This window comes from Parasteatoda tepidariorum, chromosome 8, assembly GCF_982258835.1.
Source record: "Parasteatoda tepidariorum strain Cologne lab strain chromosome 8, Ptep-v5.0, whole genome shotgun sequence".
NCBI lineage: Eukaryota > Metazoa > Arthropoda > Arachnida > Araneae > Theridiidae > Parasteatoda > Parasteatoda tepidariorum.
In genome coordinates, this window is record NC_141762.1 from 79164759 (window position 1) to 79184167 (window position 19409).

General features: G+C 31.7%; 1 protein-coding gene across 3 annotated transcripts in view; it reads left to right on the forward strand.

Moving 5' to 3' along the window:
* Window positions 1–19409, forward strand: part of LOC147806471 (very long chain fatty acid elongase 7-like) — a 43868-nt gene that overhangs the window by 10800 nt on the left and 13659 nt on the right. For 2 of the 3 annotated variants that reach the window (XM_087169223.1, XM_087169222.1), the window contains exons 2-6: window positions 3985–4068; window positions 4209–4399; window positions 9152–9232; window positions 10139–10198; window positions 13784–13892. In XM_087169223.1, coding sequence (XP_087025349.1) covers window positions 4029–4068; window positions 4209–4399; window positions 9152–9232; window positions 10139–10198; window positions 13784–13892 — 481 coding nt within the window. In that variant the 5' untranslated portion in view covers window positions 3985–4028. Of the gene's footprint in view, window positions 1–3892; window positions 4069–4208; window positions 4400–9151; window positions 9233–10138; window positions 10199–13783; window positions 13893–19409 lie in introns of those variants that run through there. The other variant, XM_087169221.1, reaches the window with a different exon arrangement.

Sequence of the window (19409 nt, forward strand, 5' to 3'; positions counted from 1 at the left end):
CAAATGGATAGAGGCGAGCACTGGATGCTAGGAATTTACGAAGCAAGCTATGGAGAACGTCAACTATTAGTCTGCGATCCAGTCGACAACCCGCTGCCCATCGATGCTGTTTTGAGAAAAATACTGCGACACGTTTTGAATGCCGTTGTTACGAATGAAAAGCTGAAAGGATGCATCGTGAAACCTCGCAACGCTTACAACCACCAAGATGACGCGTCTTCCTGAGGAGTTTACATTGTCTTTTATGCTCGACAATACCTCTCTCATCGACGCCTTTTCCTGGACAAGAATTTTCAAGAAGCGGATGAACGGAAGCAAATTTACGAATTCGTTGTGAACAGTGTCTTTAATTGTATAATTTTTTGTTATCAATAACATTTTATTTCCTATGACTTTTCAAACTTTACCTTTGTATAGAATAGTTCCCTTTCCAAACTTTGTTTAGATAGTTTACAATGGTGCACTTTAACCGGTTATCTTTTCACCAATGGTTTCACAAATTTTCTTATGGCATGTATTGTTTTGATAAATCACAATTGAAAATTTAAATCTTCGAGTTAGCTTCGATACCTGTTTTCTCCGAGCGGAGCTCGGTCATCCGCTGGTTATTTTAATATCTTATTCTTAAACATAAAATATTTCAATGTTTTTAAAATGTCACTAAACATTCAGCAATTCATTGAGTTATAGAAAAAAGAAATATCGTAAAGTATAGAAAACCTTGTGAATGTGCATTAGAATTACTATACAATCTACATTTTATTTTTCAAGCACTTTTTTTTTCCTTCAAACTTTCATACCTAGAAGACTCGATTAAAGCTGTAAAAATCATTATCCCTAAAATTTTGTATATAGCTAATTTTGTATATAGCTAAAATTTTGTATAAGTTATGTTAATTTGATTTTAGTATGAAATCCTCGAATAAACATAGCAAAAATAGCATAATCTAAATAATATCAGATAAAAAGTTCATGTATTTAAATTCTGAAAACTTATAAATCGATTCAAATTTTCTTTTCAAAGGAGAATAAAATAATTTTTTTTTTTGCTTTTTGGACATAAATGAACTTAAAAATTGTCTATTGCCTAGGAACTTCGAGATGTTTTCTATTAACTATTAATTAAACCTCTCAGAGCAATCACAAAACATTATTTCAATTTTTTTACAGTCAGAAATTGGTTGCCTAACAACCTAGTAAAATTAAGCGTTTCTCTTTTGAATCAGTCAATGGGTTATCTTAAAATATTTATTTGCGCAGGCGACTTTTTTTGGCGGTTTTCTGGACTATCGCCAAATATAAACTGCTGTTTGTAGAAAATGCAACACCATGAAGGAATCATCAGAATCAAATGAAATTCGCAGCAAATGTCAATTATAGGATATTATGCAAATTAATAAAGTTTCAGAGCCATCGCGCGTGCGTGGCGCGCGCAGCGCCCTCTGAATTGATGCTGAAAGCGTATAAATAAAGTGCTGTAGCGGGACGTTGAAAATAGTCTATGATTATTTGTTAGTGGCAAACGTTTAGTGAGACCTGAGTATGCCTCCACGACGGAAGAATAAGAAATTCAAGCAACTTACGGAGTTTGAACGAGGGAGGATAATCGGCCTTCGAGAAGGAGGATTTTCCTATCGCGCAATAGCAGCTCGTATGCAGCGGAACAGTTCCACAGTGATGCGAGTTTGGAAGCAGTGGACCGACGAGCACCGAACAACTCGAAAAACAGGCACTGGACGACAGAAGGTGACGTCAGAGCGCGATGATCGACACCTGCTCCGCATGGCGGTGAATGATCGCACAGCTTCCTCCAGGCAGCTGGCAGCACATTGGTCTACTGCTACAGGTGTACAATTGTCGGCTTCGTCAATTCGTCGTCGTCTGCTGCGCCGTGGATTGCGTGCAAGGGTGCCATTATACAGGATTCCCCTCACGGCGGATCATCGACGGCTGCGTCGGCAGTGGGCTCTTGAGCACAGAGACTGGCGAGCTGATTGGCACCAAGTTGTCTTTTCAGATGAATCACGCTTCAATTTGTGGACCCATGATGGCCGTGTTCGTGTTAGACGTTATGCCGGTCAACGCTGCCTTCCTGAGTGTATTATTGAACGACATAGTGGTCGAACACCCGGAGTTATGGTCTGGGGTGCGATTTCGTATCATGGACGATCCAATTTGATACGAATTGAGGGTAATCTCAATAGCAACAGATACGTCCGTGAAGTGCTACAGCCCGAAGTCGTTCCTTTCCTTCAAGGCATCCCTGGAGCTATCTTTCAGCAGGATAATGCACGCCCACATGTTGCGCGGACTGTTAGAGACTTCTGTTCAGCACAACGCATGCAACTTCTTCCTTGGCCTGCTTATTCGCCGGATATGTCGCCTATTGAGCACGTGTGGGATATGGTTGGTCGGCGTCTCACTCGTGATCCGCGTCCTGCAGTTTCCAAAGACGAACTTTGGTTGCGCATACAAGCGATATGGAATTCTCTTCCTCAAGCAGATATTCAACATCTGTTTGACTCCATGCCACGTCGTATAGCAGCACTTATTGCAGCGCGTGGTGGCTGCACCAAATACTGATTTCGGACGCTTAATTTGTTCCTTTTGTTTTGAAAATTTCATCATTTATTTGTATCAGTACAAGTCGTTTCTGCATTAAATTTCATTTGATTCTGATGATTCTTTCATGGTGTTGCATTTTCTACAAACAGCAGTTTATAAACCTTTATTGCAACCCAATTTACGACCCAATTGTTTTAAAATTTTGTCTACCCCCCCTAATTCAAGTATCTAGATTCCAAATATGTAAAAAAAAATATATGTTTATTCAGAGAAAGTACGTTTTTGTGTCTGATTTCGTAACTTAATTAATAGTTAGCACTAATTAATTAGCATATTTGAGGTCACCCCCAGGAACCATTAAGATTGACACTTAGTTCGTGAAAATCGGATCATTAGAACGAAAGATATTCAGGGTGATATCTTTTTTTTTTTTGCGGACTGTACACTGGTGTAAGAAATTAAGAGAATTTACAGACTTGGTCGATTATCTCTAGAACTACTGGACTGATTTTAATGAAATTTGATATGTACATATATTGATACAATACAAAACAAACAACCATTCAACAATTGTAATACACTCTCATGATCGTGCGTAACACTCGTTGGAGTCAGAAGATATGAAGCAACGGTTGTAGAATAAACAAAAAATGAGTTAAATAAGAGGTATGGTCCTCTCTTACAGATATACAGGCTTTGCAGTGTGATTTCACACTTGATATAAGGCAGTTTATCATTTCCTGTGGCAATTGGCTTAAATTGCCTGTGGCAATTTTATACTTTCTGGATCCAACGACGGTTACGCATGATTTTACTTTTGTGTATTACAATTGTTGAATGGTTATTTGTTTTGTATTGTATCAATATATGTACAGATCAAATTTCATCAGAATCGATCCAGCAGTTCTAGAGATAATCGACCAAGTCTGCAAATTCTCTTATACTTCTGTTGCAATGGTTATACTTCCATTGTCACCTCGTATTTTTAAATCTGCTATCCAGACAAAGACATTTTTTGTGTTTTCAGGTGAATGTTGGGTTATACCTCCATTGTCACTTCGTATTTTTAAATCTGCTACCCAAAGAATGGCACATTTCGTTGTGTTTTCAGGTAGACGTTGGGTTATACTTCCATTGTCACTTCGTATTTTTAAATCTGCTACCCAAACAAAGACATTTTTTGTGTTTTCAGGTGGATGTTGGGTTATACCTCCATTGTCACTTCGTATTTTTAAATCTGCTACCCAAAGAATGGCACATTTTGTTGTGTTTTCAGGTAGACGTTGGGTTATACTTCCATTGTCACTTCGTATTTTTAAATCTGCTACCCAAACAAAGGCATTTTTTGTGTTTTCAGGTAGATGTTGGGTTATACTTCCATTGTCACCTCATATTTTTAAATCTATGTATGTATTGCAGATTCTTAAGAAAAGTATTTTGAAGGCAGTTTCCAACAATAAGAAATGGTTTTAGCAGATATTTACAGCTTTATCAAAAGTAACGGTAAGTATTATTCTTCAATGCATAATTAAGTTATTATTTATTTACATCAGGCAAAAGCTTGCTTAAAAAAATTAGTGAAATTTATGCTCTGCAGTTCATTTATTTTTCCGTTGTTTAAATTATATTATTTTTCTTTTTAGAAAACTTACGAGAAACTAAACATTTAATTAAACATCCTATATACGGAGTTTATATAATAATCACGTACCTATTTCTGGTGAAACTGATTATTCCGAAGATAATGAAGGAAAGAAAACCTTATGACATGAGATGGGTTGTAGTAACATACAATTTACTGCTATCTATTTTGAATGGAATTGTAGCCTTTTATGTAAGAGCTTATTTTGATTTTATTTTTAATCGTTTTACTACAATGTAGTTCTTTGATAAAGAAAATAATCACGTTGTTTCAGATAATTTATTTTTTAAACTATCAATTCGGTGATGTCATCCCATGCTCATTTTCCTTGAGCTTTCCTGACGTAATGAATCAAAAATAAATACTTCTTTTAGAGCGTGAAATAAAATATGATTTTTTTTTCTTTTCTTTCTTTTTTTATGGCTGAAAACTGAAAAAAAAACTTTACTGGTATCATCATTTAAAGTAATTAAAATAAAAACACCTTCAGTTTAAATAATAACAATGCCCGATCAATCCTAAATCTATGTGAAAAAACAAATTTTCCTACGTGCTTTTCGAACAGATTGAACGAAATTTTGAAAAGACGTGTAGGATTGATGACTGAAATTGTCTCTATTCAAAATTACAGGACACTAGGACAAATTGTTTTGGATTATGAACGAGAGACGCACATACGCATGAACTCTGGTTTTTATAATAGATGTACAGTCTGCAAAAAAAAAAAGATATCACCCTGAATAACTTTCGTTCTAATGATCGGATTTTCACGAACTAAGTGCCAATCTTAATGGTTCCGGGGAGTGACCTCAAATATGCTAATTAATTAGTGCTAACTATTAATTAAGTTACGAAATCAGACACAAAAACGTACTTTCTCTGAATAAACATATAATTTTTTTTTGCATATTTGGATTTCTTATCTTCAAAATATAGGGGGTAGCCGCAATCTGGGAAATGTGGTCCCCATAGTTTGGTCAGGAGAGCGATTCAAAGTTTGGACACTTTAATGTTAATTTCGTTTTTTGCGTTTTCAGTCATATTTTAAAAACTAATGAAGCAATTCAAAAAAAAATTGCACCCACTCATAAAACTCATTTACCCAAAGATAATTTCCTGAAAAAAATAATTTTTAATAATTATTTATTATTTTTTATTATTTAATTAAAGCGAGGATGAAAAAATTTTGAATTATAAAGTAGGGATTTTTCTATACCATTTTAATCTACATATTTTTCAATTGAAAAATCTAAAGTTTCTATTGTTTTTATTTATTAGAAGATGAGAAAAATTAAAATTAATTATTTAAAAAAAAATAATTTGGCGACAATGAAGAAATGATTTAATGGGGCGATTAATATTAAAATGTGATAAACTTACGAGGAACTTGACTTAGCGCGAGTGGCGTAAAATTTCATTCATATTTTTTTCGCTAATAATCGTTTGCTAATCTTTTTATTTCTATTTCTTTAAAACTTTAAAATACGATATTTCTTTTTTAGTCGTCTAAAATTCTATTTGAAATTTAGTAAAGAAATTTGAATAAAACATCAACGAATGTTGAGTTTTATAAAAGCATGCTTGTGATAGAATATGATTATACACCAGATTTTGCTTATTCAATGTGATTATTTTTTATTTTTTAGTTTTTTTTTCTCAATAACTGATACAATTTCTATAATATACATACGTATGAATAGATTTGGAATAAAATATTTATCAATTTCTTGAATATATTTTTTATAAATAATAATAAAAATACGTAGTCAACATTTTTAAGCATCTCTCATATCATTGCAAATTTCTCAACATCTTATACGTCGTCTTAATCTTAAAAGTAATTTTTAATCACCTATCTGGAAGTGTTTCGCAGAACTATTTTATCAACTATTTAATTAAATTTTAAAATTTTTAAAAATCTTATTCTTTACCCTACTACGTTTATTATTTCATCATTAATATACTAATAAATTTTTCACGTCATGGATTGACTCGAGGAACATTCCAGTGACTTTCAAGTCATATCTTGGCCCCCAAATTCACCTGACCTTAATCCAAAAGAGCATTTGTGGTCCTACTTGGAAAACCAAATTCATACTGCTACGCTACCCCCCCCCCACCCCTGCAATGTGAGGGAATTGCAGGACCAGTTGGTGAGCGCTTGGTACCAGATACCTCAGACTCTATCAGCACCTTGTGGAATCATTGCCACGGCGGGTGCTAGCATTTTCGAGGGCTAAGGGTCGTCCTACGTGTTATTAGCAGGGTGGCTATAATGTAATGTCTCTTCGGAGTATATTTCACACATTTCCTAGGCATTCTATAGAATGCCAAATGAGAAACCGGCAAAGTATAAAATGCATTCGTCAAAATGTCATTCAAAAATGACAATTAGGTTATTTTCTTATTTTTTATATGAAAATTTTGTTTCCCTTAATAAGACAGGCATAAATTATGGCTTGCACAACTTTTTACTTTTCTTTACACATTTTGAATAAATGTTTTTTAATGGAACTCTCAGTTTTCTTTTTTTCAGAATGACATTTTTATTTCTGAGAAATGCATGTTACTGTGAATGACCGAAATCTGGAGAATGTCGACTTTCACCGGTGAATGTCAACAATCACACAGTCGCTTTGGTGATTGTCTGCATACCGGGCAATGGCACTTGACCTTAAAAAAACATCAGTGTAGGATATACCGGGCAAATGTATTACCAGGTTTTGGCACTTAACTAGACTTAGTATATATTTCGGACATTTACAAAAGGTCTAGTCATACTAGTTCTAGTTAATTGCCTCTGCCCGGTATACATTTGCCTGGCATACCAAACACTGATGTTTTTTTAAGGTCAAGTGTCACTGCCTGGTATACATTTGCCCGGTATACCAGACACTGATGCTTTTTTAAGGTCAAGTGCCACTGCCCGGTATACCCTACACTGAAGTTTTTCTAAGGTCAAGTGCCACTGCCCGGTATGTCCTACACCGATGTTTTTTTAAGGTTCAGTGTCATTGACCGATATATATTAGCCTGATACTCCAAACACTGATGTTTCTTCTAATCTATCGTCAGTAAGTATTAAAATATCGAATAAATGTAATTATATCCACGAATAAATTATTTTCAAATCGGATGTAGTAAATATTTCGTACATTCACCAAAGCGACTATGTGATTGTCAACATTCACCGGTGAAAGTCAACAACCACCGATTTCGGTCATTCACAGTAACATGCACATCATTTACTTAATAACCTCATCAAGACGTTTATTTCATACTTTGCCTAAATAACATTTGTCATTCTATAGAATGCCTAGGGAAAGTATGTAATACCTCTCACATTTCATACTTTGCTGAAAACATCCGGCATCGTATAGAATGCCTAGGCATTCTATTCAATACCGGCGTTTCATACTTTGTCCGGTAACATATATAAGAAAACAAAAATAATCTTAGTAGCAGTATTTGATGGTAAATGTAGCTGTAATCGTATTTGAAGAATATGCTCTGCGACATTTTATGGTGAATTTGCGAATGTAAGTTTGAGAATGTATCGAAGGATGAGGATGGTATTTGCTAATCATCTTTATCCAAAGAAAGCCTTGTAACCTAAATATCTAGCAGAATGAAGCGATTTTTTAAACAATGAATCTTTCAATATGCAACATATTATTTCAATATCTTATTCTTAAACATAGCATATTTCAATGTTTTTAAAATACCTCTAAACATTCAGCAATTCCTTGAATTATAGAAAAAAGAAATATCGTAAATTATAGAAAACCTTGTGAATACGCATTAGAATTACTATAAAATATACATTTTATTTTTCAAGCACTTTTTTTTCTTCAAACTTTCTTGCCTAGAACACTCGATTAAAGCTGTAAAAATGATTATCCCTGAAATTTTGTATATAGCCATAATAAGTTATGTTAATTTGATTTTAGTATGAAATCCTCGAATAAGTATAACAAAAACAATATAATCTAAATAATATCAGATAAAAAGTTCATATATTTAAATTCTAAAAACTTAGAAAATCATAAGTAATTTATAAATCGATTCATATTTTCTTTTCAAAGGAGATGAAATTTAAAAAAATTTTGCTTTTTGGACAGAAATTAGCTTAAAAATTGTCTATATCCTAGAGACTTTGCGATATTTTCTATTAACTTTGATATATTTCTATTAAACCTCTCCGAGCAATCACAGAGCATTCTATAATTTTTTTTTTACAGTCAGATATTGGTTGCTTAGCAACCTAGTGAAATTAAGTCTTCTTCTTTTGAATTAGTCAATGGGTTACCTTAAAATATTAATTTGCGCTGGCGACTTTTTTTGGCGGTTTTCTGGACTATCGCCAAATATATAAACCTTTATTGTGACCCAATTTAAGACCCAATTTTTTCAAAATTTTGTCTACCCCCCCTAATTCAAGTGTCTGGATTCCAAATTTGTAAAAAAAAATACATGTTTATTCAGAGAAAGTGCGTTTTTGTGTCTGATTTCGTAACTTAATTAATAGTTAGCACTAATTAATTAGCATATTTGAGGTCACCCCCCGGAACCATTAAGATTGACACTTAGTTCGCGAAAATCCGATCATTAGAACGAAAGTTATTCAGGGTGATATCTTTTTTTTTTGCGGACTGTACATTATATTTTGTAAAAAAATAAATTTAAGTAACTTTAATTTCTAATGATTTTTTTTCTTGCTTAGAATGCACCATTTTTTTATTTTTTTTGCTTAGAATATTTCCCCCCACCAAGATTTTTCAAATTATCAACAGTACAATTAAAAGCTTTATTGGCTCCCCATTTTCATAAAAGTTACAAGTGAATAAACGCGACTCATATATATAAATGAAATATGAATTCTGAGAATAAAGTATTCAATTTTCTAAGTTTTCGATTCAGTTATTAAAATTGTTTACATTTCAGATTATCAAGTATCTTGTAGCTTCATGGAAAGTAAGATGTGAGATGAGAGCTTCCAAAGAAATCTACGATCATTATATACAAGTAAATTTCTGTTTTTTCATTTCTCCACCCAAAAAAAAAAACATACTTTTGATACAAGGCATTCCATCTAGTATAAAGCATAGTCATCGAAAGGTTGGCTGCTAAAGTGAGTGACAGAATATTTTGGAAATTTTATCATGATATTTTGGAGAATGTCACAAAAAACACTTACTCTTACAAAAATTTAAGGTGTTTTTGAGGTTGTTTTGAGGTGCTATAAATTAGTTGAGGTTTATTTGAAATTGAATTCAAAAACAACCTAATAAAATCATTATCCCAAGATTTATAATCTAGGTGTATGAAATTTTTTGTTCACGCTTGAGGTTGTTTGAGAGTGATAGAAATCTACCTCAGAGCAATCAACTTATGATGTTTTTTTGTTTGTTTTTTTACACTTCTGGCAAATAAATATATTTGAGGTGTGAATAATTTCATTCAATTTTAACTAAAAGTGTTGTTGAGATTTATAGGAGATTAATATCACAAGGCGTAACTGATGTTGATTTTACGAGGTTAAAATTGCAGTTCACTGATGAGACAATTTTTCTTGCCAATCCAATTCTCGTTTTCTACGTTAGGAGAATTTTTTACAAATGTCATCTTAAAAATAGCCTCAAAAACGCACTATTTTTGTAAGTGTATTCGGCGAAATTTACTTTTAAGTTTTGTATTTGTTACTAAAAGAAGAACTAGAATTTCCAATAAATTGTTACCACAAACAAACGGTTAAATTACCAAATGACTGGTTTAAATGTCGTATACTTAATTTCATCACCGGAATTATGGTTGCTTTTGCCAGAAACGTCTTCACCAAACAATAATATATAATATAATTATAATTTTCCAAGAACTTTTTTTCTGTGTACTTGATTCAAAGTAATATTTCAAACTTTTATTTCTCGACAGTTAGGTTATCGTTACACTTGGTATGCATGGTTAACAAAATACCTGGAACTTCTGGATACGGTATGAACAAGCTTTTTACTTATATTTATTTAAAACATCTTCTACATGTATATAATAGATTGATAATTATTTTAAATCATTTTCTCTACAATCAACATTTCAAAGACTTACGCTATTGCAAGAATACAACTTGTTTTCAATAAAAACTCAACCAATTCTTTATAGTCAATAATTCAAAATCTTATGCATGAAACTTTGAGAACATTTCGAAGTTTTACTCATAGAACATTGATAGAACTTTTACGGCATAAAACCAATCATTATAATAATTTATAAAATTAGAAACACAAATCACGCAGAAAATTGAGAATATTTAAATATATATGTATGTTAGGAAAGCAGCACTTCATCAGGAGACACACTGCTGTCTGCCAACATTCAGAAGCCTTTTTTGTCCTCAGTGGTAATACTAAACACTGACTGTGCCCCGAGAATGGATAAACTAAATGAGAAAAATGAATTAAAAATTAAGAAAAGCAATGGAAAAAGCAATAAAAAAATTAATTGAAAAAAGCAATGAAAAAAAGTGACTTATACTCTAAATGTTATTTTCTTATTTTGTCTTTTTCTGAAGTTTTGCAAATCATTTTCATTCTCTGATCAGAACTAATTATTGTTATAACACTATTGCAAAAATAAAATTTGTTTTCAATCAAATGTCAGTTATGAATATTTAATTCACCATAATTATAAGAAAAACATTTTACGAGATTAAGTGTTTGTTCAGAGGATCATAAAACAACAACTGTTAATATTGAAATTGAATTTCTTTTTTTTATTAACAGTTATTAAGAAGAAAAAAAATGCATGTACGATTAAGTTTATAATATGCTTTTAATATGAAACTTTTTATATATTTGATAATAAAATGTTAAATTTAGCAAATTGAGATACATGGGAGAGGCGTACAGCGCACATGGGGAAAATAATAAAAAAAATATCAAGTTTTCCAGACTAACATGCAATTCTAAAGGTTCAAGTAATTTGAATTAATAATTTTCTAGAGATAGATCCAAAAGAGAATCATTTTTGCGATCAATTCACATTACTGTTATCAATTTAATAATTATTATCAATTTAATTTACAATAATTATAAGAATTAATATATTACAAAAATAAGTGTTCGTTCCGAGAATAATAAAATACCAAATGTGTTAAGATTGAAAAAAAATTAATATTGAACAAAGAATTGAAATTAAATTTTTTTCCCTTAATAACAGCTAAAAGAAGGAAAAAAACTGCACATGCGATTAAATTTATAAAATAATTTTAGTATGAAACTTTCTAAACATCTGAGTATAAAATGACAAATTTGGCAAACTCAGCTGCGTACAGCTTTGGCCACCGAGAGTCAAGGCCTCTCAGTAACTTCGTGACGTCATCACCGGAAGTGCTCGGAGCGCAGATTTGTATTTAGAAAATACTATAATAAGTAGTTCATATCTTTTATGACCGAAGTAAAATATTTTTGCTTTAACTAATTTACTGCACTTAAAAATTTTTAAGTGGTGAATTTTTATTTTTTTATTAGAAAAACTCAATAGTGGATACCTTGTTGTAACTCAATAAAATAAACATGTAGAACTATTTGGTGTTGTTATTGAAACAATATTATTTGCACTTCATAACAGAAAAGGATTATATAAGAAAAGTTTTACTAAAAGTAAAAGTTTTAAGTTTTTTTAAATCATGAATCATCAAAAATATTTTCAATATAAAAAAAAAGCTTTATTCAAATATATCATTTCGTATTTTCTACAATGAAACATTGGATTGTGCCATATATTCGAAAATAAGAAACGATACATTTTAATGTGGAAGGATTTAAAAAAATGCGTCATATTATGTTAGAAAAGAGGACAAAATTATTTGGTACATTCATAAAATTACTATTTTAAAATAAACTCTGAAAAATTATTCTAGATTCATACGAAAAACATTTAAATTATAAGCGGAAATAATGTAAATATAAATGCAACAATTATTTACAAATAAACGACGCATATAATATAAGAATAAGGTAAAATGATTTAGCGAAGTATCTTGACCTTAAGATTTCAAAACTTTAAAACAGTATTTATTATTTTCAAAACTAAATTTAGCTTTTTTTTTTAAATTTTTCTGTCCTCAACTGGTAGGAAGTGTTAACTCGCAGAAAAATATAATTTTATTTTAGCAATTGTTATAAAAAATGAGAAGACAAATGAGTGTACGTATTTGAACTGTTTGAGAAATTCTTAAGTTAGGAAAAAACAAAACCGTTATTGAAATCTGTCTTCCTACATTTAAAAGAAAGCGAATTAACGTTCATTTTCGTAATAACTTATTTTTGGGAATTTGTTAACTAAAACTTTAGGACTATTTTTATAATTATATTTATATCTCGGTTCTATACATGCTTAAAATTTATTTAATGGATAAAAAGAATAGTATTACCAACGGACAAACGACGCTGTTGTTATTGTTCAATGACAAATATTTAAAATTGGCGGCTACTCAGTTAGAAACTACTGTTTGTGACGTCACTAAAAGACTTCGGAGATCTCAATGGCCTTATCTCTCGGTGGCTATGGGACAGCACTTATGGGGAGAATAACAAAACATTATCTAGTTTTCCTAACTAACATTCAATTCTAATGACTCAAGAAATTTGAATTAACTAATTTATTGCGATCAATGCACAAGATAATCACTTTTGTGATCAAATTGTAATACTGTTTAAATACTGTAAATATATACAATATCGTAATACTGTATACAATTTAATAATTATTACCAATTTAATTCACAATAATTATAAGAATTAATTTCTTACGAACGTAAGTGTTTGATGCGAAGATAATATAATATCAACAGTTAATATTGTGCAATGAATTGAAATAGATTTTTTTTTTCATTTTAGTTGTTAATAAGAAAAAAAATGCATATACAATTAAGTTTATAAAATGTTTTCAATGTGAAACTTTTTATACATTTGAGGATAAAATTTCAAACTTGTCAAACTCAACTACACGGAAGTGACGTAAAGTACTTTTTATACAGTTGAGGATAAAATAACAAATTTGGCAAACTCAGCTAAATGGGAGAGGGCACGCATGGGGAAAAAACAAAATACCGAGTTTTTCCGACTAACTTGCTATCTTTAGGACTCAGAAATTTTACTTAACTGGCGATGAAGATATTTTAAGATACGAAATAAGACAATATATACTTTTTCTGAAGAGACATTTTCTAACGGATTTGTGTCATTTCTGCGTTTAAGTTTTTGTATTTAACGCATTGCTCAGATAAATATGGATGTTAGTTAAATTTTTCAAATAAATACACATCTAATTTCAGGTTTTGTTAATCACAATAAAAAATATCCAGAAAAGATGTTTATAGAACAGTTAAATTTTTTAACAAGAGGCAGCTTTACATAATTTCACAAATTGACCTCCATAAATTAGATTTGTTAAAAATAAATTTACGCTTAATAAATAATTCATATGTGAGTTGAATACTTTAAGCTTTATTAATAAATTCTATTTTAGCTTATTAAAATAAAAATTATCAGATTTAATGTAATATTGATCATTTTTCAGATATTCTTTGCATTACGAAAGAAAGATAATCAAGTCACTTTCCTTCATTTGTTCCACCATTCGTTCATAATTCTTATATGGTTATATCTTTATCATCAACCATATGTCCGTAAGTTATAAAAAGTTTTTATAATACTTAATGCAAAAAAAACTAAAAAAGCCTTATGAAATTACAATTAAGGGTATAATCAAAGTTATTTTGTTTAGACTTAAGTAGATTTTTTGTTGGGTGACGGATGTTGATGTGCGTTATATGGAACAGGGGAAAAAATATATCTGGAAAAAATAATTCAAATTTTTATCACCGTGAGAGAAATAGGCACGCATGAAGTATAAAAATACCAACAAGATTTGAAAAAATTAATTCAATCATAACACATGTTTAATGCGCACTCCATTTCAATCAAGAAAATTTTTAAAAATTTTTATGACGAGTTCAACACGAATGGGTTTCGATCAATTGCAGCAATATCATGTGTAATTGCACCACATTTCAATATGTATTAACCACCTTCTCCATTTCATTACGTCTATGATTCTCCTTCTATTCAAATTTATTAATCAGTTCTGTCTTTTTTCAAGGAAAAAATTCCAATTGATAAAACATTATAAAAATCGAAACTCGTATTCTGTAGGTATGCTGTAGATTGCACCCAAAAAAAAAAAAATTTGAATTTCAGAACGCTTTAGTTTGAAAAAATTTATTATTGTAATACGAATAAAAGCAACATAAAAAATTTAATTATTCCTTCTAATATCTTCCTTTCACGTATCGTACTAGAAATTAATTAAAATTTGCAAAATCATATTTTTTATTTAAAACAAATTAAGTTACCTGAAACTTTTGAAATGAACTAATTTTAATTTTTATACTTGTTTGATGGTTTGAGATATCCTAAATAAATTAAATGTTTTTTTTTCTAATGAGCGCACGTGAAAAATTAAATTATTGCTCAGAATTTAATTTATTTAGGTAATTCAAAATTTTCAATCAAGCATAAAAAACGAAATCGTGTTTATTTCATAAGTTTTAGCCAAGTAGAAATTATTTTTAAAACACGTAGTCTTCCTTAATTTTAAGTACGATGACAGAACCGAAGATATTAAAAAATTTTATGTTGTTTTTATTTTTATTACAATTTTTTCCGCACTAAGCAATTCAAAATTCACCCAGAATAACTTCTGATTTGATAATCGAATCTTCACGTTCTAGGACTCAATCTTAATGGTTTGAGAAAGTGATCTCAAATATGCTAGTTAGTAAGTGCAGACGAAACTTTAAGTTTCGAAATCAGACACAAAAACTTACTTTCTCTGAATAAACATGCCTTTTTTACGACGAATTCGGATTTCTTACCCCCAAAATATAGGGCGATAGCCGTAATTCAAAAAATATGGTCCCAATATTTTGGTGATGAGAGCTCTCCGAAATTTAGACCAATTAATGTTACTTTTAATTTTTTTTTTCGTATTTTGCTGTATCTCGAGAACTTTTTAAGAGAATTAAGAAAATTTTGCGTGCAATTATGCAGCCCGCTTCTACAAAGATAATTCCATGCAAAAACTAACTTCTAGTAAATTTTAATATTTTTAATTATTTTATTTAATAATTATCTAAAAATTTTTGAATTGTAAGGTATAGAATTTTTAAATCATTTTGAAGAATGTAATTTTAATTGGAAAATGCAAAAATTGAGTAAGACTAATAGTAACCGACCTACCCCCGAAGGAGTTTGCGGATGAGGGTCTCACCCGTTGTCACGTGAACTGAACACAACAAAACTACAGAAAAGTAAAATCAAAACTAAAAAGATTGATACACATAGGAAAAATCCCAAAATCGAAAAGATGATAAAAATGAAACAGAATAAAAATTAAAAGTGCTTAAAACATCTAAGTCATTAAAATTGACTAACAGTAAAAGTGTCAAAAATACATATAAAAGTAAGGTCAGGTAAAACATCAAATGGTAAAAATATGAAAAATCACATTAAATACAAATAAGACTAAAGTGTCTCCCATTCAAGGCTAAGTGCTTCTATGATTAAAAATGTTCTAAGGCAGCGATTCTCAACCTGTGGGGCGCGCCCCGCTAGGGGAGCGCGAGCACACTAGAGGGGTGGCGCGAGAATATTCAAGAGAAAATATTATTTAAAAAAATTGATTAACTGGATGAAAGGAAAGCACACATACTAATAGAAAACAAAATATATTTCGACATGTTTAATAACTTAATAAAGTGAAACAACTTATTAATTCAAAACTTAGGGTGCTTTGAGGATTTTTTCTAATTTTCTGATTAAGTCTGTGTGGCTGAATTTTTTTCTGTAACATCTTACATCTATCTCTAATATATACCACGTATATTTTTAATTGTAAAATAAAATTTCATTTATTTTGTAGTACAATTTCAAAATTGTAGCTTCTGCGCCTAAGGTTTCCCACAGGTTCCAAAGGTGAGCCATATATTGAAATCACTTTTTCACTTACTCAAATTATCTTTAGCAAAAACACTTGGACTGGCAAACGTCTTTTTAAAAAGCACTTTAAGTGTCTTGCTGGTAGGAACAAGTTTCCCGACTTTAAAAAAGATATTTGTTTTCAGAGTGTATAATTTGTTTATTGATTTTACATTGATAGTCCTTGTGTGAAGTCACTAGCAGTTAGTTAGTCACGCAGCTAGTTAAAAATAATTTAAGGACAGAATTCAAAATACTCAATATACATTACTGTTGTATACATTTTAATGTAAGTGGGGGGCGCGATGAAAATTATGATTGAAAACTGGGCCGCGAATACTGAAAGGTTGAGAAACGCTGTTCTAAAGTAAACCAAAGTTTCTCTAAAATGGATAGACACTCAAAGATGGCACCAGGTAAGACAGAGGGTGCTGAAGTTCACCAAGATCAAGATTCCATTTCGAATGTCCTATGTATAATGAAGGTGTCAGTTCAAGGGGAGAACAAAGTCAAGGAAACGGTAAGTGCCGAGGCAAAATACTAAAAGCAAATATTATATCAATATAATAATGAGCAAATATAATAATGAGTCGAATAGTTCCTGAGAAATTGAATTCTCGAAAAGTCAGAAACATAAATATTTGACCAATTTCACTCAACTTTTGCTTTGTGCCATATAAAATTACATTCCTTAAAATAATTTTAAGAAATGTAAACCTTACAATTCGATGTATTTTCGACCATTATTAAATAAAATAATTAAAAATAATAAATATTTACTTGGAGTCATTTTTTATTGGAATTGCATTTGGATAAACGAACTTTATAATTGTGTGCAAGAATTTTTCAATTCGTTTCTAAAGTGCTCCAGATATAGCAAAATACCCAAAAAATAAAAGTAACATTTTTTTTTTTAAAATTTCCAATGAGCTGCACAATTGGTCTTGGAGTGCCAATAAGGCACTCCAGGGATCATAAAAGTAACATTAAGGGTCCAAACTTTGTTTTTTTTTTTCAAATGTCCAATGAGCTGCACAATCGGTCTTGCCGATGAGCAGACCTAGTGTGCTCTCCAGAGGTGGTATCCACTCTTTCAGGACCACCACAATGGGTGTGATACCGTTGGTCATGTTAATTTGGACGTCTAGTTTCTGCCACGCTAGATGGCAGCACCGTGACTCTATTTGGATGCTAAAGTGCACTAGGAATTTAATTTTGCCGGAAATGCCAAGAGCCAATAAGGCACTCCAGGGATCATAAAAGTAACATTAAGGGTCCAAACTTTGTTTTTTTTTTTTCAAATGTCCAATGAGCTGCACAATCGGTCTTGCCGATGAGCAGACCTAGTGTGCTCTCCAGAGGTGGTATCCACTCTTTCAGGACCACCACAATGGGTGTGATACCGTTGGTCATGTTAATTTGGACGTCTAGTTTCTGCCACGCTAGATGGCAGCACCGTGACTCTATTTGGATGCTAAAGTGCACTAGGAATTTAATTTTGCCGGAAATGCCAAGAGCCAGTAAGGCACTCCCGGGATCATAAAAGTAACATTAAGGGGTCCAAACTTTGGATAGCTCTTCTGACCAACTATTGGGACCATATTTCCGAGATTGCGGTTGCCCCTATATTATAGGGGTCAGAGAAATCTGAATTCGTTGGGAAAAAAAGGTATGTTTATTTATAGAAAGTGTGTTTTTGCGTCTAATATCATAACTTAAAATGTTGTCTGCACTTATTAATTAGCATAGTTGAGATCACCTCCTCGACCCATGATTGATGTTGTTGTTAATTTACGTCGCACTAGAGCTGCATGATGGGCTATTGGCGACGGTCTGGGAAACATCCCGGAGGATGATCCGAAGACATGCCATCACAATTTTGATCCTCTGCGGAGGGGATGGAGCCCCCGCTTCGGTAGCCCGACGACCTGCGTGCGAAGTCGAGCACTTTACGGTAGCACAGTTTAACGAGGACCAATACCGCACACCCTCGGTCCCTACGCAGACTGATCCAAGTGGTCACCCACCCGCACACTGACCGTAGCCAGTGATGCTTGACTTCAGTGTTCTGCTGGGAACCGTGTCTTAACGATCAGTCCACTGCGGGACCCTCGAACCATGAAGATTGACTCCTAGGACGTGAAAATTCAATGACTAAAATCAAACATTATACAAGGTGGTTCTTTTCTTTTTTTTTTTTTTTGTAACTCTGTACAACATACTGAAATTGTGCATCAATATCATACATAAAATCAAAATAATGATTTCTCGTATTTTTGATAACGGCATATCAAGAATACGAGAAATCATCAATTGTTGGAATCGTGGGCATGAATTTAATTTCGACAATGCCAAAATTATTTCCAGTTACAACAGCTCATCTTGACGCCCTGGAATTTTGTTTTATTCATATGAACTCTGATTCCCTTTTTAACGAAAGCTCCTCACCAATTCTCCATGGCACGTGCAAAAGCATTTTACTCTGATTTCCCCCTCTCGGTCACTGCGATTTTTCGCGTTGCTTTCTGCTTTTTATCTTTTTTACCCCTCGCCTACTGAGGTTTTTTCTAGTTTTTTTTTCTCTCCTTTATTTTTCCTTTTTTGACAACTTTACTTTTTATTTTATTTCAAATCACTTTTGTTTCTTCTCATTCGCGCCTGATAAGTCTTGACAATGGGTGCCTATCTTTGCACACTTGAAACATATCGAATGTTGTTTTCAATTGGCAATTTCTTGTTGTGCTTGATTTCTTCTTGTGACTGAAGCTTTCAATCAAGTTGGTCTTTATTTTTGTTTTGAAATCAAATTTCTCCAAAAATTTTCAAAATCCCATGTTGTTTCATTAAATAGTTTAAGAATTGCAACAGTGAGAAGCATGTTCGGTGAAAATATCCTGAAATAGTGGTTACTGTGGCAATAATATTTTCTTTTAATTCAGACAAAAAAATATTTCAACAAATTAAAAGTTCAACTTTTGCGTTGCATACGCAGTCGTAGAAATGTTTATGCACTTAAAAATTAAGATAAGTTTCTGTCGTATGTAATTACAATTGATAATTTTAATAATTATTTTCTTTAACTTTCTGTCAGCGCTCATCTATATTAGTAACTACACTGTATTCACTGTTACACTTTTCGAATTTTTCTTTATCATAAAATCTGGTCT